Source organism: Polypterus senegalus, chromosome 14 (assembly GCF_016835505.1).
Source record: "Polypterus senegalus isolate Bchr_013 chromosome 14, ASM1683550v1, whole genome shotgun sequence".
Taxonomy (NCBI): domain Eukaryota; kingdom Metazoa; phylum Chordata; class Cladistia; order Polypteriformes; family Polypteridae; genus Polypterus; species Polypterus senegalus.
The window spans coordinates 124,471,901-124,496,706 of record NC_053167.1 but is presented as its reverse complement, the minus strand read 5'-3'; the positions used below and the strand labels follow the sequence as shown (position 1 = coordinate 124,496,706).

The 24,806-nt window shown below is 40.6% G+C and overlaps 1 protein-coding gene across 1 annotated transcript in view; it reads right to left on the bottom strand.

Moving 5' to 3' along the window:
• Positions 1-24,806, bottom strand: part of LOC120514842 (regulator of G-protein signaling 8-like) — a 91,261-nt gene that overhangs the window by 27,435 nt on the left and 39,020 nt on the right. The window contains exons 2-3 of the mRNA XM_039735439.1: positions 16,916-17,003; positions 5,076-5,186 (exon numbers count right to left, since the gene is read on the bottom strand). Coding sequence (XP_039591373.1) covers positions 5,076-5,176 — 101 coding nt within the window. The 5' untranslated portion in view covers positions 5,177-5,186; positions 16,916-17,003. The remainder of the gene's footprint in view (positions 1-5,075; positions 5,187-16,915; positions 17,004-24,806) is intronic.

Genomic DNA, 24,806 nt, shown 5'->3' with positions numbered 1-24,806 from the left:
TTTAAATCATAGTTATATATTTAAAGGAATAAATAAACATGCAATTATATATTCAAAAAAATACAGGGATACAGACATAAACGAATCAAAAATGGCAACAATGAATCTGTATTAGTTAATATCTACCAATGAGTAGTCCAACTCGTATAGATTTCAAAGGAAAGAAACATAAGCAGCAGCAGAAGACACCATATCGCAGAACATTGAGCACTCGATCTCTTAAACATTCAGTTCCTTGACATTTTGTTGAAGTACACAGGACTAGAGGTACTCAAACCACACTGTGAACAAGGAGATTGCAACAGTTCCCTCCTTTGACATAAAGTTGAACTCTCAATACCCGATTGGTCATAATGAGGCCCATGATGACACCTGTTTTCTTTGTAGTTCTGTTCCCTGTCACGCTCTGTGAACATCCATTAATGTATATCATTGACAGAAATCTCCTTTAGAGTCCTACACTTTGGTAAGGACATTGTGTTTTTCTATCCATTTTTCAGTTTTTACCTTCTTGTTACATTTATTTTCAATTTAGCATTTCACTTTAATCCATTATTATTCATTTCTCAATTTTATTTCATAGTTTATAGCCATAGTTTTATTATATTTGAGCCTGTAGTTGACAATTCAATAAGGCATTTTATCCATTTATGCTGAGATTTAACCTAGCTGTATATTCAAGTCCTTTTCTAATTCCATTATTCTCATCACTCGTTACACTGATGTTTTTGTGATTTAGTTCATTATTCCTCTTCAATTGAGTTCCTATCACTGGAATAACCTTTCTATGATATCTTTCCTTTGTACAAAAAATATTTAGTCTCACTTTTCACTTTTCTCTATTTCTTTTTCTGCATTTTCTAGCATTCAAACCTTTCTTTACTTTTCTCCTTTAGAAATTTTTATATACAACCCTGGAGAATGAAACACATTGGACCCATCCTATTCTTGAACAGTGCTGCCACAAGGGCAAAGGATATTTCTGTTTCACATATTTGAAACCAGCTATCTGGAAATAATATGCTGTATTTATATTGTCACACATGTGCATAGGAGGCAGCTCAAGAGCTCAAATGAGGGTAATTCCACGTCAGACGAGGGGTTGGTGAGGCGCAATAATCCTTTCTCTCTTTCCACTGCAAACCAGCTACGGGAAATCCCACCTGAGCTTGAGGACATCACTTACGGTAATGACCCCAAGGATGCTACTTTCGGCCCCGAAGACGTCACTTCCGGTCATGATCCTGATGACGCACTTCCAGTCCTGATGACACAACTTCCGGTTCTGGCCCGAATGATATAATTTCCTCTGCCATCCCTTAAAGTTGCCATCTTTGTCTCATCTAGGCAGTTCTACTGTGGACTCGAACATGTTCTATTGTGCTTTTCAAGTCAGGCATGGACAAAAAAGGATCACATTCATGGCTCAGTTAAAGTACGCTATACAACTCCAGGATGAGAGTGGGCGATGTGGCTGTTTTGCCTCTTTCATTCTTCACTTTTTTCTTCAGCGGTCCCCCAGAAATCTCCTATCTTCAAGGCATGACAGACTTTTACAAACCTGTGTGGTGAAGATTCAACTTTGATAGTGAAGACCATGATTTACGTTCTTTAAATAGGCCAGAGCGTCCTACACTGATCTGATAATCCTACATTTTCACATACTTTTTTAACATGAATCAGTTTCATCTACTGTATAATTAAATGAACATGTATAATGTTTTTGTGTCATGTGTTTAATTGGCTTCTCTTTATCTAGTTTTAGCACTTACATAAAAATCTGCTTAAATATATCTATCTATCTATCTATCTATCTATCTATCTATCATATAGTGCCTTTCCTATCTATCTATCTATCTATCTATCTATCTATCTATCTATCTATCTATCTATCTATCTATCTATCTATTATATAGTGCATTTACTTTCTATCTATCTATCATATAGTGCCTTTCCTATCTATCTATCCATCCATCCATCCATCCATCCATCCATCCATCCATCCATCCATCTATCTATCTATCTATCTATCTATCTATCTATCTATCTATCTATCTATCTATCTATCTATCTATCTATCTATCTATCTATCTATCTATCTATCATATAGTGCATTTACTTTCTTTCTTTATATCTATCATAAACTGCCTTTCCTATCTATTTATCCATCCAGCATCTATCTATCTAGCATATAGTGCATTTACTTTCTATCTGTCTATCTATCTATCTATCTATCTATCTATCTATCTATCTATCTATCTATCTATCTATCTATCTATCTATCTATTATGTAGTGCATTTAATTTCTATCTATCTATCTATCATATAGTGCCTTTACTGTTTGCTATTTTCATGTTAATACTGTACATGGGGGGTCACCTGGGGTGCTCCAACTCTTTATTATCTCTTTGTGGTTTCATTACGAAAGATAAGTCATGGATGATCTGCCACGGTTCTGGGCACACAGCATATTTCTTGTCTTTTATATAATACATTTCAAATTGTATTTGTTATAATATATTAACTTCTATAGCATTGCATTTGTATTCAAAAATACATTTTTGGCTTGAAAAATTATATTCTTATTAAATCTGCAGAATGCAAAACGCTAAAAGTACAAATTCAGAAGTGTAAAAAGTATAATAACTGCTTAGGTGTACAGTCATTTACCCAACGCTGTTCAGCATAACGGTTCATCTCAACAATTCTTTCAATCACATCATCACCAAGAAATAACTTCAAGTAAATCATAAGAGGATCTTGGCTGTCAACATTCACTTTTATTCCTGGCTGCCCCACAAAATCAAAACGAGGTGGTGCTGGTTTATTATGAGGAGGGTCAACAGAAACCCAAATGCGAGCGTCATCAGAATCACTTTTGATTTCAATGTCCATTTCAATTTGACTGTCTGAAAACACATTCACTTTGTCATCACTGCTCGTATCACTGTCAAGATCAGGCAACACCTGGACTGTTAAAAAACGTTTTTTACAAGATGCCATTTTGAGGCTTGGAGAAGCTGAGTTTATAGATGGGTAATGTTCAGACCGTAAAATACGCCTATACTGTTGCCCGAAAAACACTTGGGGCTAACACTGTTGCCGCTTTTACAATCCGTGTAATCATTAAGTCTAATCCTTACGTGAGGCACATCTATACAGTTGCCCAAGTGACACTTGGGACTAATGCTTTTAACACTGTTTTCACAACCCAAGTGAAGCTCATGTCTAACGTTAAAGAGGTTAAGGAAAATATACATTTCATTATACTTCAGATATAATCTTAAAAATATATATTACAACTAAACATATTGTGGTGGGCGGCTGGGGGCTGTGCCCAGCCGGGATGCCTGGAAGGACCAGGAGATGGACTATGCCTCCCCTGGACCATGAGAGGGCAGCCTCCCTGGTTTGTACTGGGGCAACGGGAATTGAGCATGGAAGCTGAACCCTATAGGGGCCCGTAGCCACCACCAGGGGGCACCCTGGCGATTCTGGAGCCTTGGACGTCAGGAATATCAGGGACACCCGAAGTGCTTCCGGATGCCCATGTAGCATTTCTGCCACATCAGGAAGTGCCGCAGGAAGTTCATCAGAAGGCACCTGGCGTATGTCCGGGTGGGGATAAAAGAGGCCACCTCCCTCTAGTCAGGAGCAGGAGTCGGGAGGAAGAGGACGAAGCTTGGGTGAGAGGAAGAGAGGTGGTGAAAGGAAGAAGGTGCATTGGAAGGCCCGGACTCTAAGGGTGGTTGATGCAGGGGCACTGTGTGCTGTGCGGGACTTTATGGACACTTTTAATTGTAAATAAATGTGTGTGTTTTCGACTATCGGTGTCTGCCTGTCTGTGTCCAGGCTGAGCTACCGCAATATGTTACATTATATTGAAAGTTATGTTCACATATTTTTGGGTATGTTGCAATATATTTCATTTTAGTAAGGGCATTGATATTTGATCAGGCACATCTACTCCCAGCTTTTAATTTAACTGGCCCACCCGCTCAAATAAGGTGCTCCCCATACAAATGAAATAACATGGTGACAATACACGGCCCTGGCCCAGTTTTGATCCAATCACATTTTCCATATTCAGTCTTAAGTGTTGCTTCACAGTCCTTTGGAGAAAAATGCAGTGACTTTGTACTTTAAGAGCCGACCATGGTTTATTATCGTCCGCTCAGTCAAAGGTTTTAGAGTAGCCAATGAGGAAGAAGTAAATGTTTTCTGGAACTCCCTTGCTCTCTCCATTATTCAGTGGACTTTGGCAGTTTAGCCTTTGTTTTTTCTGCCTGTTCTGAAATCAGCTTGCATGTTGAATAGTTGTGAAGTGGCCATACTATTTACAGTTTCATTATGTATTTTTATGCTGCTGATTGTGATGTTTATCAATTTTGGTATTTGTTTTATATTGTTACAATTCCTATAAAAAGTATTCCTCCCTCGGAAGTTTTCACATTTTAATGGTATACAGATTGGACCTTCCAGATGCCTACATGTGCATTAATAGAGCAATCAAGTGAAACCCCCAATAGGTGATCTCCATTGAACTAACTCTGTGACTTCTAAAGCCAGTGGGTTGCTCCATTAATGATTGATTAAGGGGCCTCATATGTACTTACGTGATCCATTAGTTTGTGTTTTATATTTGCCATTATTTTAGGCCACTTGGCCGGGAATCCTGTTCTCACTTTGACATTAAAAAGTCATTTTCTATCAGAAAAATCAAACTAAATCCTTTGTGATTCAATGTTGTATAACAATAAAATGTGAAAACCTCTAAAAGGGGGAAACTTTTCATAGGCACCATACATGTTTGTCTATAACACCAAGACACATTCCTCAGTATAAGAAGCCATGCCAACTCCGAGTCAGAGTACTGAGAGGCTGACTTCTGCCTTCTTGATTATTTTCATGGCTCTCATTCTACAGTTGAGCTATAAAAGCCATGTCCAATGCTATCTCCTGGTTTGCAACACGTTAAAAGGAGGTGTTCAAAAATGGTCTGATCACATCCATCTCACGTTTCTCAAAACACCTTAAGGGGTGTTGTTGAATTGAGCAGAACATGGTGGACTTACTTCAAACATCGGCCTGCTTTCTCCGGCACTTGTGGAAGAAAAGCTGTAAAATCGCTATATGAATCTGATTTGTTGGATAAACATCCCAGCCTAGTCTTCATTGTTCTTGTTCTAAAAAGAAAAAAAAAATAAAAGAGACCATGAAGAGCACACTCTTACGCAGTGTCATCTGAGGACAAACTGTCCAGTAATTCTGTGAGACCAGTGCTCTCCTATCTGGCGTGTTCCCAGTCTCTCCAGGAGTCGACTTGTTTAAATGAGAAACCAGAGCGCTTGTGCTCCACAGTCTGTGTGGTCTTCTGATGCCATGGCAACTATCCAGATCTGTCTGACACACGGAAGGCATGCCGTGCCCTCCAACAGAGAGAAGGGTAAAATATTTCTGTTTTTATAGAAAAATTCAGATTTTTAACCATTTACTTGTCATTTTTTTTAAAAACACATCCTTTAAAACATTAAACAGTGATAAAGAAATATATCTCAGAAATTCCGTAAGAAAACGTGAATTTATGTCACTTAGCCCTTAAAACATTTATCTGTCCATTTAGTTATTTCTAAACTGTTCATCCAACTCTCAGTCATGGAAATCCAGATCTTATCTGAGCAGCATCAGGCCTAAGGCAGGGATAAACCCATAACTGGGTCCAGTCGATGATGGGACACATCCATAATGACAGTTTCATAATGCCAATTCAGAATCGAAAATTAGCCAAACACACACATCTTTGGGGGGTTATGGGAGGGAAATCTGAGATCCTGAACACAACACAGCACTCTGTCTTACACGCTGAACTGACAAGTCTCTCACATGGTCTGTTTTAAGGGTGTAGCAAGGGGGTGGGAAGCTTCTTTGTACAGTCTCGGTGTTATTTTTCAGCCAGGGTTCCCCGCCTTGCTGGGGTTCAAATTTCTTTCTTGTGCCCTTTTTCTTTATTTATGATTCTTTTTAATGCTAATGACAGAGTGGTGGCTCTGAGGGTGAGGATCTGTGCCGGTAATCGGAATGTTGCTGGTTCAAATCCCATAAACACCAGAAGTGACTCTACTCTGTTGGGTCCTTGTGCAAGGCTCTTAACCTGCATTTGCTCTGTCCTGGGTATGACGTTAAACTGCATCCAGCCCTGCAAGCAGGTCCTCCAACCCTCAGGGAAAACTTGGGGGTCAGTGGCAGAATTGGCACTTCAGCCACTGTAAAAAAACCTCATACTGTTCTGTGTGGTGCTGAGGTGTCGCACGGCTGTACTTGGATCTCAATGAGTCGCGTTGTGGCAACGTGTTGAAATCAGCGCATGCTCCCAACCTCTCTCTCTTTTGTTTATGTTAATATTGTTGTTCATGGGTATTATTTGCATAATTATGTTCTTTATCAGTATTATTGATTGTTTATTTGTGTTTGTGTATTTCCTGTTATGTTCCTTGTGTTTTGTGGGAGGTTCCATAAGAGGCAGAGCCACCTGTCCATCAACATCAAGGGATTGCCCTCAGCACCATAAAGGCTGAGGAAAACAACTAGACTCTTGAAGTTCACTGAATGTGCTGGCATTGATGAGATCTCTGGTGATTCATTACTTCTTTTTGATTATTAATTTATGGGATTTTGACCTCTTTGCCCTGATTTTTGAGCATTTGCCTCTGGATTGTAAAATTTTTGAAGACAAGTCCTTCTGTGCCTTTTTATGCTCCATGGAGTTTACCTCGACAGTGATATTCATGTCTCTGGTGACTGTTCCTATGAAGTCAGTAGATGGATTGGGAAAGCATGGGGGGGATTCATGAGGTCGCTGGAAAGGGGGGTGTGGCGCTCCCGAAATCTTTGCAAAAGGACGAAGGTCCAAGTCTTTAGAGTCCTGGTGCTCCCTGTCGTGCTATGGTTGCAAGACATGGACGTTATCCAGTGACCTGAGATAAAGACTGGACTCCTTTGGTACTGTGTCTCTTCAGAGAATTCTTGGGTACCGCTGGTTTGACTTTGTTGCTCATGGAGTCCCAAATGAGGCACATTACCTGCATTGTGAGGGAGCGTCAGTTACAGCACTTATGGCCATGTGGCACTATTCCCGGAGGGAGATCCAGCTGGCAGGGTCCTCATTGTTGAGGACCTGAGCGGCTGGACCAGGCCAAGGGAAGGCTCATGTAGCACCTGGCTGTGGCAGATGCAGGGTCATTTCTGGGGGTGGGACTGGACTGTGTGTCTGCCTGGGGGGTTGCCAACCAAATTCCCAAGCTGTTTTTTTATGTGTTGGGTGTGGCAACACAATGTACCAGTGCATGCTCCCTTACCTGTCCTGTGCTTTTGTGCCATGGAGCATTTTGTGATAATTTATCTATTACCTTTAAAGATGTTGTGTTTATCATTTTGTGACTAGCCAGGGTTTGATGGTTTTACCCTCTCTAGTGGGCATTTTTGAGGTATTTTGGGAGTCTGCTAGCTTTCTTTAGCCCAGTGCTATTTCGGTGTATCTGCCGTGACATAAAGACATCTGTCATCACTTTCTACTCAAGCTCCACTTCTTTTGTCCAGCGGAATGCGTTATTTGACAAAGAAGTCTAAGCTAATGGAACACCTCTGCAATTGCTCTCATGGCACAACTAGAGGGCACTTAAAATACCATATCTATGTTTTTTGCGTGAACATGCAGTGTGGCAAGCGGCTGGGGGTGGCACCCAGCTGGGATGCCCGGAAGGACTGGAGGAGGGATTTCGCTTCTCCAGACCATGAGGGGGCAACCACCCTGGTGGCTTTGGGGACCAAGGGAACACAGCTTAGAAGCTCAACCCTATAGGGGCCCGGGGTCACTGCCAGGGGATGCCCCAATGCTTGAGGAGCCCTGGCCCTCAGCACTTCAGCCACACCCTGAAGTGCTGGGGGGGTAGAAGACCAGGGACACCCGGAGTGCTTCCGGGCGCACAGCCGGTACTTCCGCCACACTTGGGAGTGCCGGCAGTCACTCATTGGGAGGCACCTGGATATAAAAGGGGCCACCTCCCTCCATTCGTTGGCTGGAGTCGGGAGCGGAGTAGACAAAGTCTTGGAGGAGAGGAGTGGTGGCGGCCTGAAGAGGATAGAGACTCATTGTGAGTCCTGAACTTTGGGAGACTTTTTGGGTTGTGTGTGCCCTGTAATTGGTATATGAATAAACATGTGTTGGGTTTTGTACCTACAGTGTCCGCCTGTCTGCGTCCGGGCCAGTTACCACAGCAGTTAATGCCCCAAACCTTTGTTTTATGTCTGATGTCTTCTTAATTACAACTTTAAAACCTGCATTAACCAATTCAAGGTTGCACATATTGTGATATCAGTGACATGGTAAAAAGTCTTGAGGTCTCCAAAACTCACCATTATAACAGGACAGGACCTTCTCTGGTCTGCCCAAAGAGGCTTACTCTAGGTACAGCCAGTCCCCAACTATTACCTCTGGGCTTTGGCCTAGCAGGCCCCAATAATAGGCAACTGGTCTTATCTGTCACACAGGGTCAATTCAGAATCACAAGTTATCCAAAAACATTTACCTTTGGGGATATGGGAAGAAAATCAGAAAACCTGAACAGAAAACATCAAACTCTGCCTAACAAGTCTGATTGATGAGCTTCTCATATGGTCTATTTTAAGGGTGTAGAAAGCTGTGGAACATTTCTCTCTTTACAGTGGAGGAGCGACAACCAGAAGATGTTATGTTGGTTATTTTTGTTTAGTTTTCTCTGGCTTTTTAACACCTCTACCCACAATCTGTTACATCGCTTTGGGGATTTTTCAGTTGAAGGATTCTGAAAATTCCTTCCGTGTTTTAATTTAACGCTTTGCTTGAAAGCTGATTGTTTATTTTTTGCTTACCGTGATGTCACATTGGATCCTGATGGGACAGAAGAAACTTGAAATTACTTTCTACTCAAGCCAAGTCCCTTCTGACCAGCCAGAAAAAAAACAATAAACACTAAGCAAGATGTATCATTTGATCAAAGAAGCACAAACTAAAGGGACGCTCCTGCAATTCCATCTCTGGCACCACTAGAGGGCCATTAATCCCTTAGAAACCCTGAAGCCTGCAAAAATATTTGCAATGTGGGGCCACCTTAAATTCCTTCACACCTCTTCATCTGTGCCTTTGTTTTGTAAATGGGTCAATGAGCACAAGCAGCCTGCTATCCCATTATCCACTGAGGCAGCAGAAGTCGAACACACAATTCTTAAGTCTGTGTATCTCGGAGTGAGGTGTCTGGAATTGTATAGAAAAATAATATATTGCTATTTAAAATACATACTTTTCATGGGTGTTCTGTGTCTACAACACTCTGTGTAAATATAGGATGAGATTTGTTGCGAGGCAAGAAATAGTGAACACATAACTAAAACAGATTTTTTTTTCATATGTTATAGTAATAACGACAAAATGTTGATGTGACTGAAGTCCAAATATCAAATGAATGCTTTCACAAAAGCAAATTCAAGAATAAAACCAAAGAAAACTGTTCAATTTACATGTTGATATCAATGTGTGAAAACTGAAGCCCAAATATCAATCGATACGAAGTAAAAGCGGTTGCATGCATGTGTGTGTTTGAGCGATTCACAGTGGAAATGCGGCTGGCTGACAGATATTTGCTTGTCTGGTGCAGGGGTAAGAACTGCTGCTGCAAAAACGAGACGTTGCTGGTTTGATCGCGGGTCCACCCTGCATTTAGCACTTTGAGTGGTGGACTGCTTATATTGGTACTATTATACCATTATATAATAAAAACATACGCTTGATTTGAGTCTTCAACAAATCAACAAAACAAGTGTGCTTTTATTCAAGACAGAACAGAATAAAAAAATCTCACATACAGTAAAAGCCCACTTGTTTCTTTATACCACGTCTTTTTTTGAAAACTAACACTGTCAGATTGGGGGAAGCGTGAACATGATTGAGAGAATAAAACTGAATAATAATAATAATAATAATAATAATAAAATCTAACTTTTAAAAGTACGATACATTTACACTGGCTGTTATAGACTCAAATCAAATATATGTTTATATATATATAGAGGCGAATGGCTAGGGGTGGTACCCAGCCAGGACTCCCTGGAGGATAGGAGGAGGGCTTACGTCTCCTTCAGACAATGGGACGCCGACTGCCCTGGTAGCTTTGGGGACCATGGGAACTGAGCTTGGAAGCTCAACCATATAGGGGCCCGTGGTCACCACCAGGAGGTGCTCGAATGCCTGAGGAGCCCTGGCCCTCAGCACTTACGCCACACCTGGAAGTGCTGGGGGAAAGAAGACCAGGGACACCCGGAGTGTATTCCCGGTGCGCAGCTGGTACTACCGCCACACTGGGGAGTGCCGGTGGAAGGTTAATTGGAGGCACCTGCAGCACATCTGGGTAGGGATAAAAGGGGCCACCTCCCTACATTTGTTGGCTTGAGTCAGGAGTGGAGAAGGACAGAGCTTGGGATGAGAGGAAAGGAGGCAGCCTGAAGAGAGGGGAATTTTGATAGAGGCCTGGACTTGGGGGGAGTTTTGGGGTTGTGTGTGGAACCCTCAGACACCAGATAAAAGTCCAAATTTTTAATTTATTTAAACTCAACAGTGCACAAAGCACCCTCCACTCCACTATATTCATAAACACAATCAATAATCAATACAATAACCATTAATCCTCCACTCCCAGATGCGTTGTCATCCTTTCTCCAGACTCATCTTAACTCTGGGATCTCCCACAGTCCTTTATATAGTTTGTGACCCGGAAGTGCTTCTAAACCCCTTCTGACATCCTAGCACTTCTGAGTCAGATCAAAATTCTTCTTTTCATCCCGGAAGTACGTAATTTCTTCTGTCACTTTAATTAAGACATACTCTTGGGTTAGAGGTAACATAGAGGTCTCTGAGCCTCCCTGCAGCGTCCCCTGGTAGCCCCGACGTTATCCCTCAGGGCTGTATAGGAAAACTCCAATGTCCATGATGCCCTGCTGGAATTCAGGGCATCTCCATGTCGCAGGGATGGCTCCCTCTGACGGCCTGGCGGTATTGGCCGGGATGAATATCCGGCCATAGTCCACTATATATATTTATATTGTAAGATATGGCCGGCCATGTACCCCGGCCAATACCCCCAAGCCGCCAGGTGGAGCCCTCCTTGCAGCATGGAGATCCCCAGAAGACCAGAAGGGCATCATGGACAATGAAATTTTTATGCACCGCCCTGCTGGATGCCATGGGGGCCACAAGAGGGAGCTGCAGGGAGGACCGAAGAGTTCTTCGTGTCCTATGACCCGGAAGTTCGTCATAGGAAGAGCGACGGGCTTCCGGGGTGAGAAAAAGTATTGTTTACCCTGACCCGGAAGGAATAAGGACTTGTGGACTGTTGGATTGGGAACACTTCCGGGTCGTGGAATATAAAAGGACTGTGGGAGCTCCCAGACGGCGAGCTGAGTTGGGAGGCAGGGTGGCTAAGCGTCTGGGAGTGGAGGATTTGGTTATTGGTTATTTGAGTATTATTGTTTATTGAAGAATAGTGGAGTGGTGGTGCTTTGTGCACAATTATTATTATAATAAATAATTATTGGACTTTTTATCTGGTGTCTGACGTGTGGTCTGAGGGTACAAGGGTGCGAGGAAAACCCTTAATCTGTCACAATATATATATATATATATATATATATATATATATATATATATATATATATTGTATATATATGTATATAGCAATAATGATAGCAGCTCACACTACTACAAGAATAACTCGTGTTCAAACCAGCAACCTCTTGACTATGTAACAGCAGTTCTTACCTCTGCACCAGCCAAGGAGATGTTGCTACTTCCTATTCGTTCATATTTAGGCTTCAGTTTTTACTCATTGACAGCAACATGTCAATTGAACAATTTCTTTATTTTTTTGGTTATATTCTTAAATAAAAGTGCACTTGTTTAGTTACACCTTTTGTGAAAGTGTTTATTTGATATTTGGTCTTCAGTCTTCACACATTATGCACTTCACATCAACATTTTGTCATTATTATTATAACCTGAAAAATGTTTCAGTTTTAGTTATGTGTTCAACATTTCTTGCCTCACATTTCCTTTCATCCTACATTTACAGAGACTGTTGTAGACACAGAACACAAGTGAAATGTATGTATTCCAAATAACAATATATTATTTACCCTGTTCAACTCCAGGCACCTAACTCCCAGATAAAGAGACTTCAGCGTCTTACTTGACTTCAGCTGCCTCAGTAGGGGATGAGTGAGCAGGCTGCTTGCTGCTTGTGCAGATTGGCACATTTGCAAAACAAAGATGGTGAGAGGAGGTACGAGGGAATTTAAGGTGGCCCGGCCTTATAAATATTTTCACAGGCTTCAGGGATTCAATTTTTAAAATACCATTTTTGTATAAGTTGCCATATTTTTTGCATGAATATGCATTAAACGGGGCTCTCCTAATTTGGTCCCCCAGCCTTTTTCTGTTTGACAGTTGTCTTATTATTTACAACGTTCAAAACCACTTCATTCAATTTAAGGTCACAGCTGCTGTGATATTGCGAAAAGCGTTGCAGTCTCTAACACTGCCATACAACCTGGCCAGGACTTTCTCTTTTTTGCCTGAAGAGACCTAGCCTAGATACAACCAGTCCCCAAATGCTACATCCAAACTTTGGCCTAGCAGTTCCCAAAAATGGGTAATTGGCTTTGATTGTTTAAAAATAACCAAAGAATCCCAAGAATTATCAAGAATACTCAACAAGGAAGAGAAACCATAAAAACTCTGGCATGTATTCAAAAAGGCAACAAGGAACCTTTATAAAAATGTTAGAACAATAAAGAGAAGAAACATAAATGCTCAAAGCAGAAAAAATAGTTGCCTAAACAATAATCTTAGGTAAAAAAATTACAAAAAGCACTAATCCAAAAAGTAAACAGAATACAATAGCAAAGAAGTGAATAAAACACCGATCATCAGTGAAATAGTACTTAAAGAAGACTGCAACACACTCCAATGAACCGTTACTGCATCTCACGCTTTCACAGCCAGAGGCAGGATCCAGTAGCAGTGATGTCAGGGTGGCCCCGCCACCTGTGGCTGCAGCCATAAAGAACATAGAATGCAATAACTTTTAAAGAAACAGTGCATAAAAATTAGTACAAAAATGAGCTCAAACACAACAAAAAACACATAAAAAGCACTAAATACACCAAAATCCAATCTGACGTGGCATCAATAGGTGGTCAAAGTCTAACCTGGCAGTACAGAGAAGACACAGTCAAGACCAGAAAAAGGATCAAGAACCAAGAAGTCAACCCCACCAAAGCCAAACAGCAAGACAAAATCTGAGGTTGAAAAAAAAAGCCAACAATCAAAAGAGGTTTGTTTTGGTATCCGTGTGACGGTGCGGGTCCTGCTCCATGCTCCCTCTTCTCTTCTGGGAGCCTCTCAAACCCAACACCATCAGTAACGTAGCCATAAATTACAAGATTTCTAATTGATTAATTATCTAACTGTATTGCCGTTCTAAGATGGATTAAAATCTAAAAATAATTAACGTACACCTAACATTTACAGTGCACCACCCATTGGGATATATTTTGTTATGTATGTAGTTTTGAAATTAATTGCCCAGGATTGGTTCCTGCCTTGTGCCCTGTGTTGGCTTGGATTGGCTCCAGCAGACCCCCGTGACCCTGTATTCGGATTCAGCGGGTTAGAAAATGGATGGATGGCTGGATGGCTGCATTTGTCATTTAAACAGCACATCACAAATAGTTGTACTAATAAAATGCCTTGGGATTTGTAAAAGCAGTGTTGTTTGTCATGTGCCATCTGTTGGAATGAAAGAGACTTAACCAGGTAGGCAAACAGACAATTATCCTTTTATTAAGGTGGATAAGAAAAGGAATAAAAAACATGGCAATAATATTTTTACTTACAAAATACAGAATGCTTTAGCATTTAATGGCACTACTACTACTTGTACTGCTATTGTTAGAATATTTTTTTTTTTTTTTTTTACGCTTTATTTTTGTATTTTGCCCTTCAGAGACACTATACAATCTGACTTTGTACGCTGGATTTCTAATTCCAGCTCATAAGGTGACCTAAGTAAGTGCTTTTGTTTTCTGCCAGTTGTCAGTTTGTACAGTAGATACGTGGACACACTTATATTTAATAAGGCACTAGCATCACATAAAGTCATGAGGGTCAGTTTTCTAAGATCATCTCACTATGTGAGCAAAATGAGTCATTTTATCTGCAAGTGGTCAAATTATACAGTAGAGCCATGGAAACAGTTGCAAGACGCGAAAAGTTGTCCTGAAATGACTTAAATATTAAGAAGCAGTGTATAAAAAACATAAGGCTCAGTTTCTAACCTGAGCAAGTCAATTTACAAGGCAGCTGGTCACAATAAATGGTAAATCTACAATTGTAGGATCCTTTTACCAGTTAAGTGTCTAGGTATGGTGTCACTGTAAGATAGATAGATAGACAGACAGTGTAAGAGCCAATCTTAGAAAGTTAATGGTTTAGGTGAAGTTAAATTCATACTAGTGTTTGCTTAGTTATAGTTATAGACAATGGTATAGCCTTTTTCCCCCTTTCTTGCTATCACTAAGAATACAGTGTATTAATTGAGTCAGTTGTTGTTTAGAATAGGGTCCCAGTGCTCAGGGACTTAAAAGACCCATCTCAGCATAGAAATGGGGTAGGCATACAGTTTTATGACCATTTTTAAATGGTTCAGAAACATTTAGAAGTGATTTATATTGATTAGAAATGAAACAAGATTTAAAGCTTTGAACAGAACTTTTCTTAAGAAGAATTTTTCCTTTTTTTTGCTATGTCAACTTTCTCTTTTTTGTGTGATCTGTTTTACCTTGCATTTTTACTAAAGCTTTTTAAAATGAAGATATTTTGTCTGTGGAATCACTTTGACGCATCAGGCTATTGCTGAATCCCATTTACAAGCTGGAGCTGCTGAACTTTGGTAATTTAGAGTAAAAGCTGCTACAGATAGATAGATACAAAAGGCACTATATAAAACTACTTAGATATATCTTCCTTTACCTGTTATTTATATAGGAAAAGGATTTACTAATGCAAAAAATGCTCTGAAGACAGTGATGCTTTGAAAAGAACAAATGGCACAGCAGTGAATGCCTGAAAGGACAAAGACAATCCAATTAATTAATTAATTATTTGCATCTGTAGTGGGTTGGCGCCCTGCCCGGGATTGGTTCCTGCCTTGCACCCTGTGTTGGCTGGGATTGGCTCCATCAGACCCCCGTGACCCTGTGTTCGGATTCAATGGGTTGGAAAATGGATGGATGGAATTCTTTGCATTTTATAGCGCTTTTCTCACTACTCAAAGCGCTCAGCAATTGCAGGTTAAGGGCCTTGCTCAAGGGCCCAACAGAGCAGAGTCCCTATTGGCATTTACTGGATTTGAACCGGTAACCTTCCGATTGCCAGTGCAGATCCCTAGTCTCAGAGCCACCACTCTGCCTAATCCAAAAAAAAACAAGTCTCATAACCAATCCAGAAAGTGAAATCAAAAGCAGAGCATTGGGTCAAAATATCCAGTACACATCAGAATAATCGCAAAAGACACTCACCAACCCCACTGCATTTAATGAACCGCAAGGGACTGTAAGATTTCCTCAGCCTTTTGTAGGACTGAGGGCAGCCCCTTGTGGTGATAGGCAAGTGGCCCCACCTCTTGGGGAATCAACTATAAAACACAAGGGACATAGCAGAATACACTTTGACATATAGAAACTAAACAACCATCACAGTAAATATAAAAATGAACAAAATAGACAAAAATGTAACTTTTAAAATCTCCTACTAGTACATGCAGGCCTAGCTCCAGGGGCTCATTTAGTTGGTCTAAGTCAACACCCGATGTCCAGTGTACTGTGACTTACTGGAATTTTTGGGACTTTATCTACCATTAACCCCTCAATATTTCAAGTGCCTCATGTGACAAAACAATAATCAAAATCATAATCACTCACTCTTACAAAAACACTTTGATGTAGTGAATTGAATATTTAAAAATGCCCTAATAATTAAAGCAGCTAACCAAGTGTCCAAATGCATGACCAAATAAACATTTTCTTATTTGTTTAAAATTAGTGATAATAAGACATGGTTTGTGTGCTTGTTAAAAAAGAGTTAAAAAAATCAATCCCCTGAATATTTTCAAAAATATTTTGGATCTGAAAGTAAGCAATGATTATTATATAATGCATGAAGGAATCGTGCTGCCTTTCTAGATGTTTCTTTCTATTTCTGGAGGCTTGCATTTGAAGCCCAAGTCCTAAAGGGCCTGATCAGACTAACGGCCTTTTTATCCCACATACAGAGCAGCATCAGAGGATGGCATTAACTGCCAAGGCAAATGCTGTGTGATACTGTTAAATTATGAGCTTTGGTCAGGCTAAAGATGGAAATGCTAACAACTGAACTTGAAACTGCGAATATAAGTATATCCAGATTAACGAGAAGATAATGGTATGTGTTTCTTATACCGAGCATGTTGGCATTATCTAAAAACACAGCTGTTACGGCTTAATGAACGCCTGCAGAGCGGCCAAGCTTATACATCAGCTTCAGTGAATTCATGCAGAGCAGAATTGGAAATAATGCATATGTCACCTCACATCAGGTAATACAACTGCCTGAACAGGACAGAAACAGGGGATTTCATGTCACATCTGCATTTCCAACAACATAAAAAAAAAGAATAAAAAAATAATAAGCTCTGAAAAAGCTCTTTTCTTGTTTAGCTAATTGTAAAGAAAAAAAAGCAGGGCTTATCTTAAAAGGAAAACATCTTAAGGACAAATCACCTAGGAAACATACCGTTTTCGGCTTGTCGTCTTCACTGCTGGGTTGTGATCCTCTGTAGAAACTAAAATGTTTTTTTTCACTGCAAGAATGCCAGTAGTAGCTGCAAGCAAAACAAAACAAACAAAAAATTAAAAATGAAATTAGGAGTTTTTACCTCCGGGTGGTGCTATGGATACCACATTGGCTACTTTCATTCCTGGCCGGGGTACCTTGTGTTTGGATTTTCTCCCAGGGACTTCAGCTTCCTCCTACACTTTTGAGACTTACTTTCACCTCACTTTGTGATTACAGAAGTTTTACATTGGGTTTCTGCTAAGTTCAGACCAGTCTCAAAACCCTTTTAACCCTCTAACATGTGAAGCTTTAAATGAATTAAAGTCTACTTACTTAACAGAGCTAATCAATGTATATGTATTGGAGCATACAGGAGCTGAAGGTGCTATTCTTCTAAACAATCCAAGGCTAAATAGAAAGGCAGCGACAGGCCAAATCCTTAGCTACAAGGATCTACAATTGTGGGATGATTTTCCACTTATGTAAGAAATTCCTGTGAGGTGTAGAACTGTGAGATCTGAGTAGACAGGTCAGCTAATGTCACCAAGAAGCTCTGCAATTGCAGTGTCTATTAGGCCAAGGCCAGGAGTCTTCCATTAGCTTAGGCAAATCTTGACGACTATGCCAAGTGTATTATCATGGACTCACTACACAACCTATCTCACTTCACAGATTAGCACTGTGGTATCTGGAAGTGACAAGCTGTGAACCTGCTTCTAAGGGCTGCTGTAATCCAAATATCATTGGTTCATGGCTCATCACTGGCAGTGATATGGCTTGTGTAGTGTCCATGATAATGCAATTGGCGTAGTCGGCAGGATTTGCACTTTGGAGGTGTGGAGGGTGGTGTGGTGTGGTGACAATTCAGCTGATGTCACAAATAAACAGCTCTCTTCTATACTCTCTTCTAAAACACTCACATTCTTTATTTCTCATAGCCACATTATATGCATTGTACTTCCAGTTGATAATTTATAGCATATAACATTGTCGTGTTTTAAAGCACCAAGCCAAAGAACCTGAAAGAATCTGAATGATACAAGCCCCATGCCGCCAATGAGTTGTAATAAAAGTGCATGCTAAAGGTAATGTTGAAAGCAAAACAATTTTTTAAAGATTTTGTTTGACACATTCCTTGAAGGTGCAAAGGGACATAAATGTATTAGTTTCATAGTATGTGTCATGTTTCAGCCAGGGTTCCTCCATTGGCTAGGGTTCAAAGGTGTGTTTTATGTCTTTTTTGTGTATCTGTATTCCATTTATTTATGTTAATGTTGATTTTTGTTGATTATCTGCATTATTCTATGTTTATGATCTTGACTATAATATGCCTGTGTTATGTTTCATGTGTTTTGTGGGTGGTCCCCCAAGAGGCAGGTCACCTACAAATCAACACCAGGAACTGCCCTCTGTCCTATAAATCTGAAGGATATTCCACAGTTCTTTGTAGTTCATTTCAAATGTGTCAGGGTGTTTTTTAGTATTTGACTTTATTGTATATTTGGTGATTTATTGATTATTTGACCTGCTTCTCTGTTCCTTTCGATTATGTCTTTGGCTTGTGTATTGGGACTATATTCTCTTGGATTGCCTTGTGTTTTGGACAGTTCAATTTTGTCTTTGTGCTCCACAGAGCTTTATAGTGATTGTAATACTTTTTGTGAAGAATACTTTTTGTGCGTTGAAACTGGGGAGCCCTCTACAGCGCATCTTCAACCTGAGCCTGGAACAGGGGAGAGTCCCGAGGCTTTGGAAAACATCTTGTATCACCCCAGTCCCAAAGGTATCATGTCCTACTGAGCTGAATGACTTCCGGCCTGTCGCTCTGACGTCACATGTGATGAAGACCATGGCGCGGCTGCTGCTTCACCACCTGAGGCCACAGGTTCTCCACGCCCTTGATCCTCTGCAGTTCGCATACCAGGAGAAGGTGGGAGCGGAGGATGCCATCATCTATATGCTACACCGATCCCTCTCCCATTTGGACAGAGGCAGTGGTGCTGTAAGAATTATGTTTTTGATCTTCTCTAGCGCCTTCAACACCATCCAACCTCTGCTCCTTAGGGACAAGTTGACAGAGATGGGAGTAGATTCACACCTGGTGGCATGGATCGTGGACTATCTTGCAGACAGACCTCAGTATGTGCGTCTCAGGAACTGCAGGTCTGACATTGTGGTCAGCAACACAGGAGCACTGCAGGGGACTGTACTTTCTCCGGTCCTGTTCAATCTATATACATCAGACTTCCAATGCGACTCGGAGTCCTGCCACGTGCAAAGGTTCTCTGATTACACTGCTATTGTGGGCTACATCAGGAGTGGGCAGGAGGAGGAGTATAGGAATCTAATCAAGGACTTTGTTAAATGGTGCGACTCAAACCACTTACAACTGAACACCAGCAAGACCAAGGAGCTGGTGGTGGATTTTAGGAGGCCCAGGCCCCGGCCCCTCGTCAACCCCGTGATTATCAGAGGTGACTGTGTGCACATTGTGCAGACCTATAAATACTTGGGAGTGCAGCTGGTTGATAAATTGGACTGGTCTGTCAATACTGATGCTCTGTGTAAGAAAGGTCAGAGCCAACTATACTTCCTTAGACGGTTGGCGTCCTTCAACATCTGCAATAAGATGCTGCAGATGTTCTACCAGACGGTTGTGGTGAGTGCCATCTTCTACGCGATGGTGTGCTGGGGAAGCAGCAAAAAGATGAAGGACGTCTCATACCTGGACAAACTTGTTAGGAAGGCAGGCTCTACTGTAGGAATGAAGCTGGACAGCTTAACATCTTTGGTAGAGAGACAGGCGCTAAGCAGGCTCCTGTCAGTCATGGAGAATCCACTGCATCCTCTGAACAGTGTCATCTCCAGGCAGAGGAGTAGCTTCAGTGACAGACTTTTGTCACCGTCCTGCTCCACTGACAGACTGAGGAGATTGTTCCTCTGCCACACTATGCGACTCTTCAATTCCACCCAGGGGAATAAACGTTAACATTATTCAAAGTTATTGTCTTTTTTTAACTGCATTTTTATTACTCTTTAATTTAATATTGTTTTTTGCATCAGTATGCTGCTGCTGGAGTATGTGAATTTCCCCTTGGGATTAATAAAGTATCTATCTATCTATCTATCTATCTATCTATCTATCTATCTATCTATCTATCTATCTATCTATCTAAATCTTTTGTTTTTTAAAAGATTCAGTCATTGTTCTTATTACCAGCCAGGGTTTGAGAGTGAAATCCCCACTAGTAGGCATTTATGGAAGTTTATGTGCTTTGGTACTCCTGGTCCACGATTTTATGTTTACATATTTGGTTTAAAACAGTTCCAGTAACCAATTGTGCAAAGGAAACAATTGATACATTCTAATATAAATGTGCTGTTATGTGCTATTGTATTAGTGTGGTAAACGAGAGAACCGTCAGTGTCAGAGTTCTTCTTCGCCAGTAATTATTCGGTCTGAACTCAAAAGAATCAGAAGTGAAGTGAATAAGAATCTTGAATCAGGAAGACAGTGCTTGCTCATGCGTATTAAACGTTTTCATAATGTTTAGAACAAAGACATGTCTTTCTTTAATTTACCCCTCTGCTCCACAGCTTAAAACTACAAATCAAACAATTCTGACATGAAAGTGTTGGTTTGCATTTTGGATTTGGATTTGGATACATTTCTGCCACAGCATGCACAGCACTTTTTGTACATGGTGCCCCCATTTCAGGGCAGCATAATGTTTGGGACAGTTGGTGTTTGAAGTGTGTGTGATACCTCAGGTGGGTTTCATTGCTTTATTATTGCAGCTATAAAATACCTTGGCTTACTTCTACCCTTTGGAGTCTGTAGTTGCCATTGTTCAAAGTGAAGACTAGAGCTGTGCCAATGAAAGTCAAATAAGTCATTAGGAGACTGATAAACGAGAATAAAACAATTTAAGATTTTGGTAAGACATTAGGATGACCTAAATCAACTATCTGGAATATCATTAAGAAGAAAGAATCCAGTGGTGAGCTCAGTCGTTGCAAAGAGACGGGTGGGCCAGGGAGGACCTCCACTGCTGATGACAGAAGAATCCTCACTATGGTAAAGAAAAAGCCCTAAACACCTGTCTGACAAACCAGAAAACAGTCTTCAGGAGGCCGATGTGGGTGTGTAATAGACGACTGTCTACAGAAGACTTTATGAGCAGAAACAGAGAGGCCACACTGCAAGTTGCAGACCACTAGTTAGTTACAAAAACATGATGGTCAGATTACAGTTTGCGAAAAAGAATTTAAAAAAGCCTGCAGAATTCTGGAAAAAGGTCTTGTGGACAGAAGACACAAAGATGAACCTGATCAGAGTGATGCGAGGAAAAAGAAGTGCCCAAGATCTAAAGCAGACCACCTCATCTGTTAAACAGGGTGTTGGGGAGTTATGTGTTGGGCATGTATGGCTGCCACTGGTCCTGGTACATGTCTCTTCATGGATGACAGAACTGTTGATGGCAGTCACACGATGAATTCTGAGGTGTGTAGAAACATCTGACCTGCTGCAGTTCCAGTAAAGGCCTCCAAACTCATTGGACAGTGCTTCATCCTATAACAAGTCAATGGTCCAAACATACTGTAAGGGAACAAGGGAGTTTTTCAAAGCTGAAAAATGGAAAATGCTTGAATGTCCAAACCAGTCACCCATTTTCAATTCAGTTGAGGAGGCCTTCCATATGCTGAACAGAAATCTTAAGGGGACAAGTCCCCAGTACAAGCAGTAGATGAAGATGTCTGGCTTAGAGGCTTAGCAGGGTATCACCAGAGACGATCCTCAGCATCTGGTGATGTCTATAAATCATAGACTTCAAGTAGTCACTACATGCACGGGATATTTGACAAAGTACTAACTATGAATGTTTTAATAGACCTGCCATTGCTGTGTGCCAAACATTATGATGCCCTGAAATAGAGACACAGTGTAGAAAAAGTGTTGTCATTTGTATGCAAATGTATGCAAACACCCTTAAATTAAAGTCTGCTATGTGCACTTTAGTCAGCTCTGAATTGTTTGATTTGTAATTTTAAATTGTGGAGCACAGGGGTAAATCAAGGAAATATGTTTCTTTGTCTCAAACATTACGAAGGGCACTGTACCTGTTATACCAAAGACATTGCCAACATCATGCTTGTGCTCTGCACTCCTGTTGCACTCAGCCAAATTAATTCATTTGTATTCGTAAATTGATTGTTATGACTCACTGAAAAGAGTCATTCAAAAAAGTCGAAACTGTTTATGAATCTCCTGCTAATTTGGATCCCGAAATTTGAAATATGTTACACTAGAGAAACGCTGCCACTTAACTGAGATCACTTGAAGTTTTAAAAATAGAATTAAATGAATCAATCAATTGGTCAATGTTATGTTATATTAGAAGTTGGGGGCTTCACCACCTGTTCGCTTCTACTCGCTATGCAGCAGCCACTTCACATCTATGCCACTCGCGTATATGGATTTTGCTTTCACCAAACAACATATCTTTTAATTTTCGCGGCTACGCCTCTTCATTGGGAAGAAACACTATTTTTCCCTGACGGCAACACGAATTAGATGATCTACAAGTCTCTTACTTAAAGTTTAAATCCAAACCACACACATATATATATATATATATATATATATATATATATATATATATATATATATATATATATCTTTTCGCTGTTCTGTTATTTCACTGAGTAATAATTTCCATTTGTTTGCGCTAATGCAATCTTTACTATCATTTTTTTGAGACTTTCGAATTTTAGTACTTTCATTATCTTTAACCTGCTCTGCACATGTATCACACTGATGTTTTTGAATTCTTTACAACATTCTACTTTGTCATCTACTCTTTGTCTTTTATTTCCAGCCCCAGGCGTGGTTAAATTTGGCACAAAGTCTCATTTTGCGGGACGTGAAAGTATCTCTCTGAAAAATTCTCATCTTGTCCCAGGCTAAAAAGTCTTGTCTCATCCCATAATTTTTTTTAATTATAATAGAGAGTGTTGCACACGACCAAGCAAAGGTAATTCCATGCCAGGCCAGGGGGTGGCGGGGTGCACTAAACCTTCTCCTGTTATCTTTACAGACCAGCCGCGGGAAAACCTGTCTGATTCAGAGCTCCGGTGCCCAGAAGAATGTCACTTCCGGTTCCCTTACATCACTTCCGGTCGGATCCCTTAAAGCTGCCATCTTTGCAAACCCCCTGCAGTTCTGTTTTGGACTCAGTATTGTGAACATCTCTGTGATTATTGAAACTCTTTTTCAGCCAGGAATATTATACGGGTGGCTGCCCCAAAGCTTTTTAAGTGTGTCGAGTCTGTTCATTTTCACAAGAGATATCAAACATTATTATAGTAAGTATCTTTTTATTGGCTCAATCAGAGCCTAGACAGCATCAGTGACTTGATCACATCTTATATAGCATCTTTCATGCCTGGAGACAGGTGGCACAGTGAGTGGTGTTACCATCCAGCAGTATCTGGGGCCCAATTTTTCTCATTGGAGGTTAATGAAGTCTGAAAGTTCACCTTGTGTTTTGCAGGGATTTACTCCTCGATGTCTCGTTTCTTTTGACAGTCAAAGGCTTTGAACATTAATTGGGTGGACGTTGACGTGCTATGTGATGGGATGATCACTTCCTTGGTTTCATTGCTGCCATTAAATTTCACATTTGACCACTGAACCTTCCACGGCCAATGCTAAATCTCAGCCTCTGTCCAGATCGGTGTATTAAAGATGGACTTATAAGACCACCATAGTGGGAGCTGAATTTGCGTCCTTGCAATTTATAGTCCACCACCTCGGTGAATGAGCCACTCTTTTGTGCTGCCGACCATACATAAAGTTTAATTGAGTAGTCCCAGACTTTTTCAGCTCTTTTTGGCAGCTTTCCATACTTCTCTGAAAAAAAGTTGATGACTTGCAAGGCAATATGTGTTTGCTCTTCAAAAAAACAGCTGGCTAGAAGGAACATCTTAATAAATAAAGTAGCAGCGTGATTATATTTTTTTTGTATCTCATTTCTGGTGAGAACATTAGCAAAGATGATACCTCTCTGAATTTCTTTTTTTCTTTTCATTTTTTTTTTCCCTGTGGTAGAGAAGCTCATAGAGGAAGTCGGTATGCAAACAGAACAAAATGTTACACGTAGGTAGATAGCGGGAGGTGAGCCGCACAGGCTGATTACTGATTGTCACTTTTCTCCGCATAAAAAAGAGCAGGAAGGTACAAACTGTTTTAAAGAAATTAACACCCTGTGGCCCCTCAAGAAACAGGCTTCTCATTAATTTCATTTCAATAGGGGCCTCCACCCCACCGCTGTGTGAACAATTGAGGCAATGAGAGCCACCGAAGAAAACATCCTGTGCTCGGCAGCAGCACGGCAAGAACAGAAAATGCAAAGCGTTCTGCCTGCATGGGGCGCTGACTTTGATCTGAGAAAATTCATTAGCCGTCGATGCGGGACACCTCAGGACGCGGCTAGCAGAGTACAAATCCTGCACTCGGGCGGGCTACTTCAAACTTGGCATCATTTTTGAAGATGGCTTTTTTTGTAATCTAATAAATGTTCTAAAATCAAACGTGTGCAGAGCTGCATTTTTAATATATCTGAAGTGTCAAAGGTTTTAGAAAAACATATTGTCTAATAGATAGATTCATATTAAAAATGCCTTTCATTTGCATATTACACAGGAAATTAAACCGCTGCCACTAGCGATAACAAATAAAACAAAGGAACTGCCATCTTTTATGACCTCAAAGCAAATTGCAGCCATCAGTCCAGCAAGTATAAGTGAAACAAACTGTGAAATAATAGAGACTTAATGTAGTGAATAC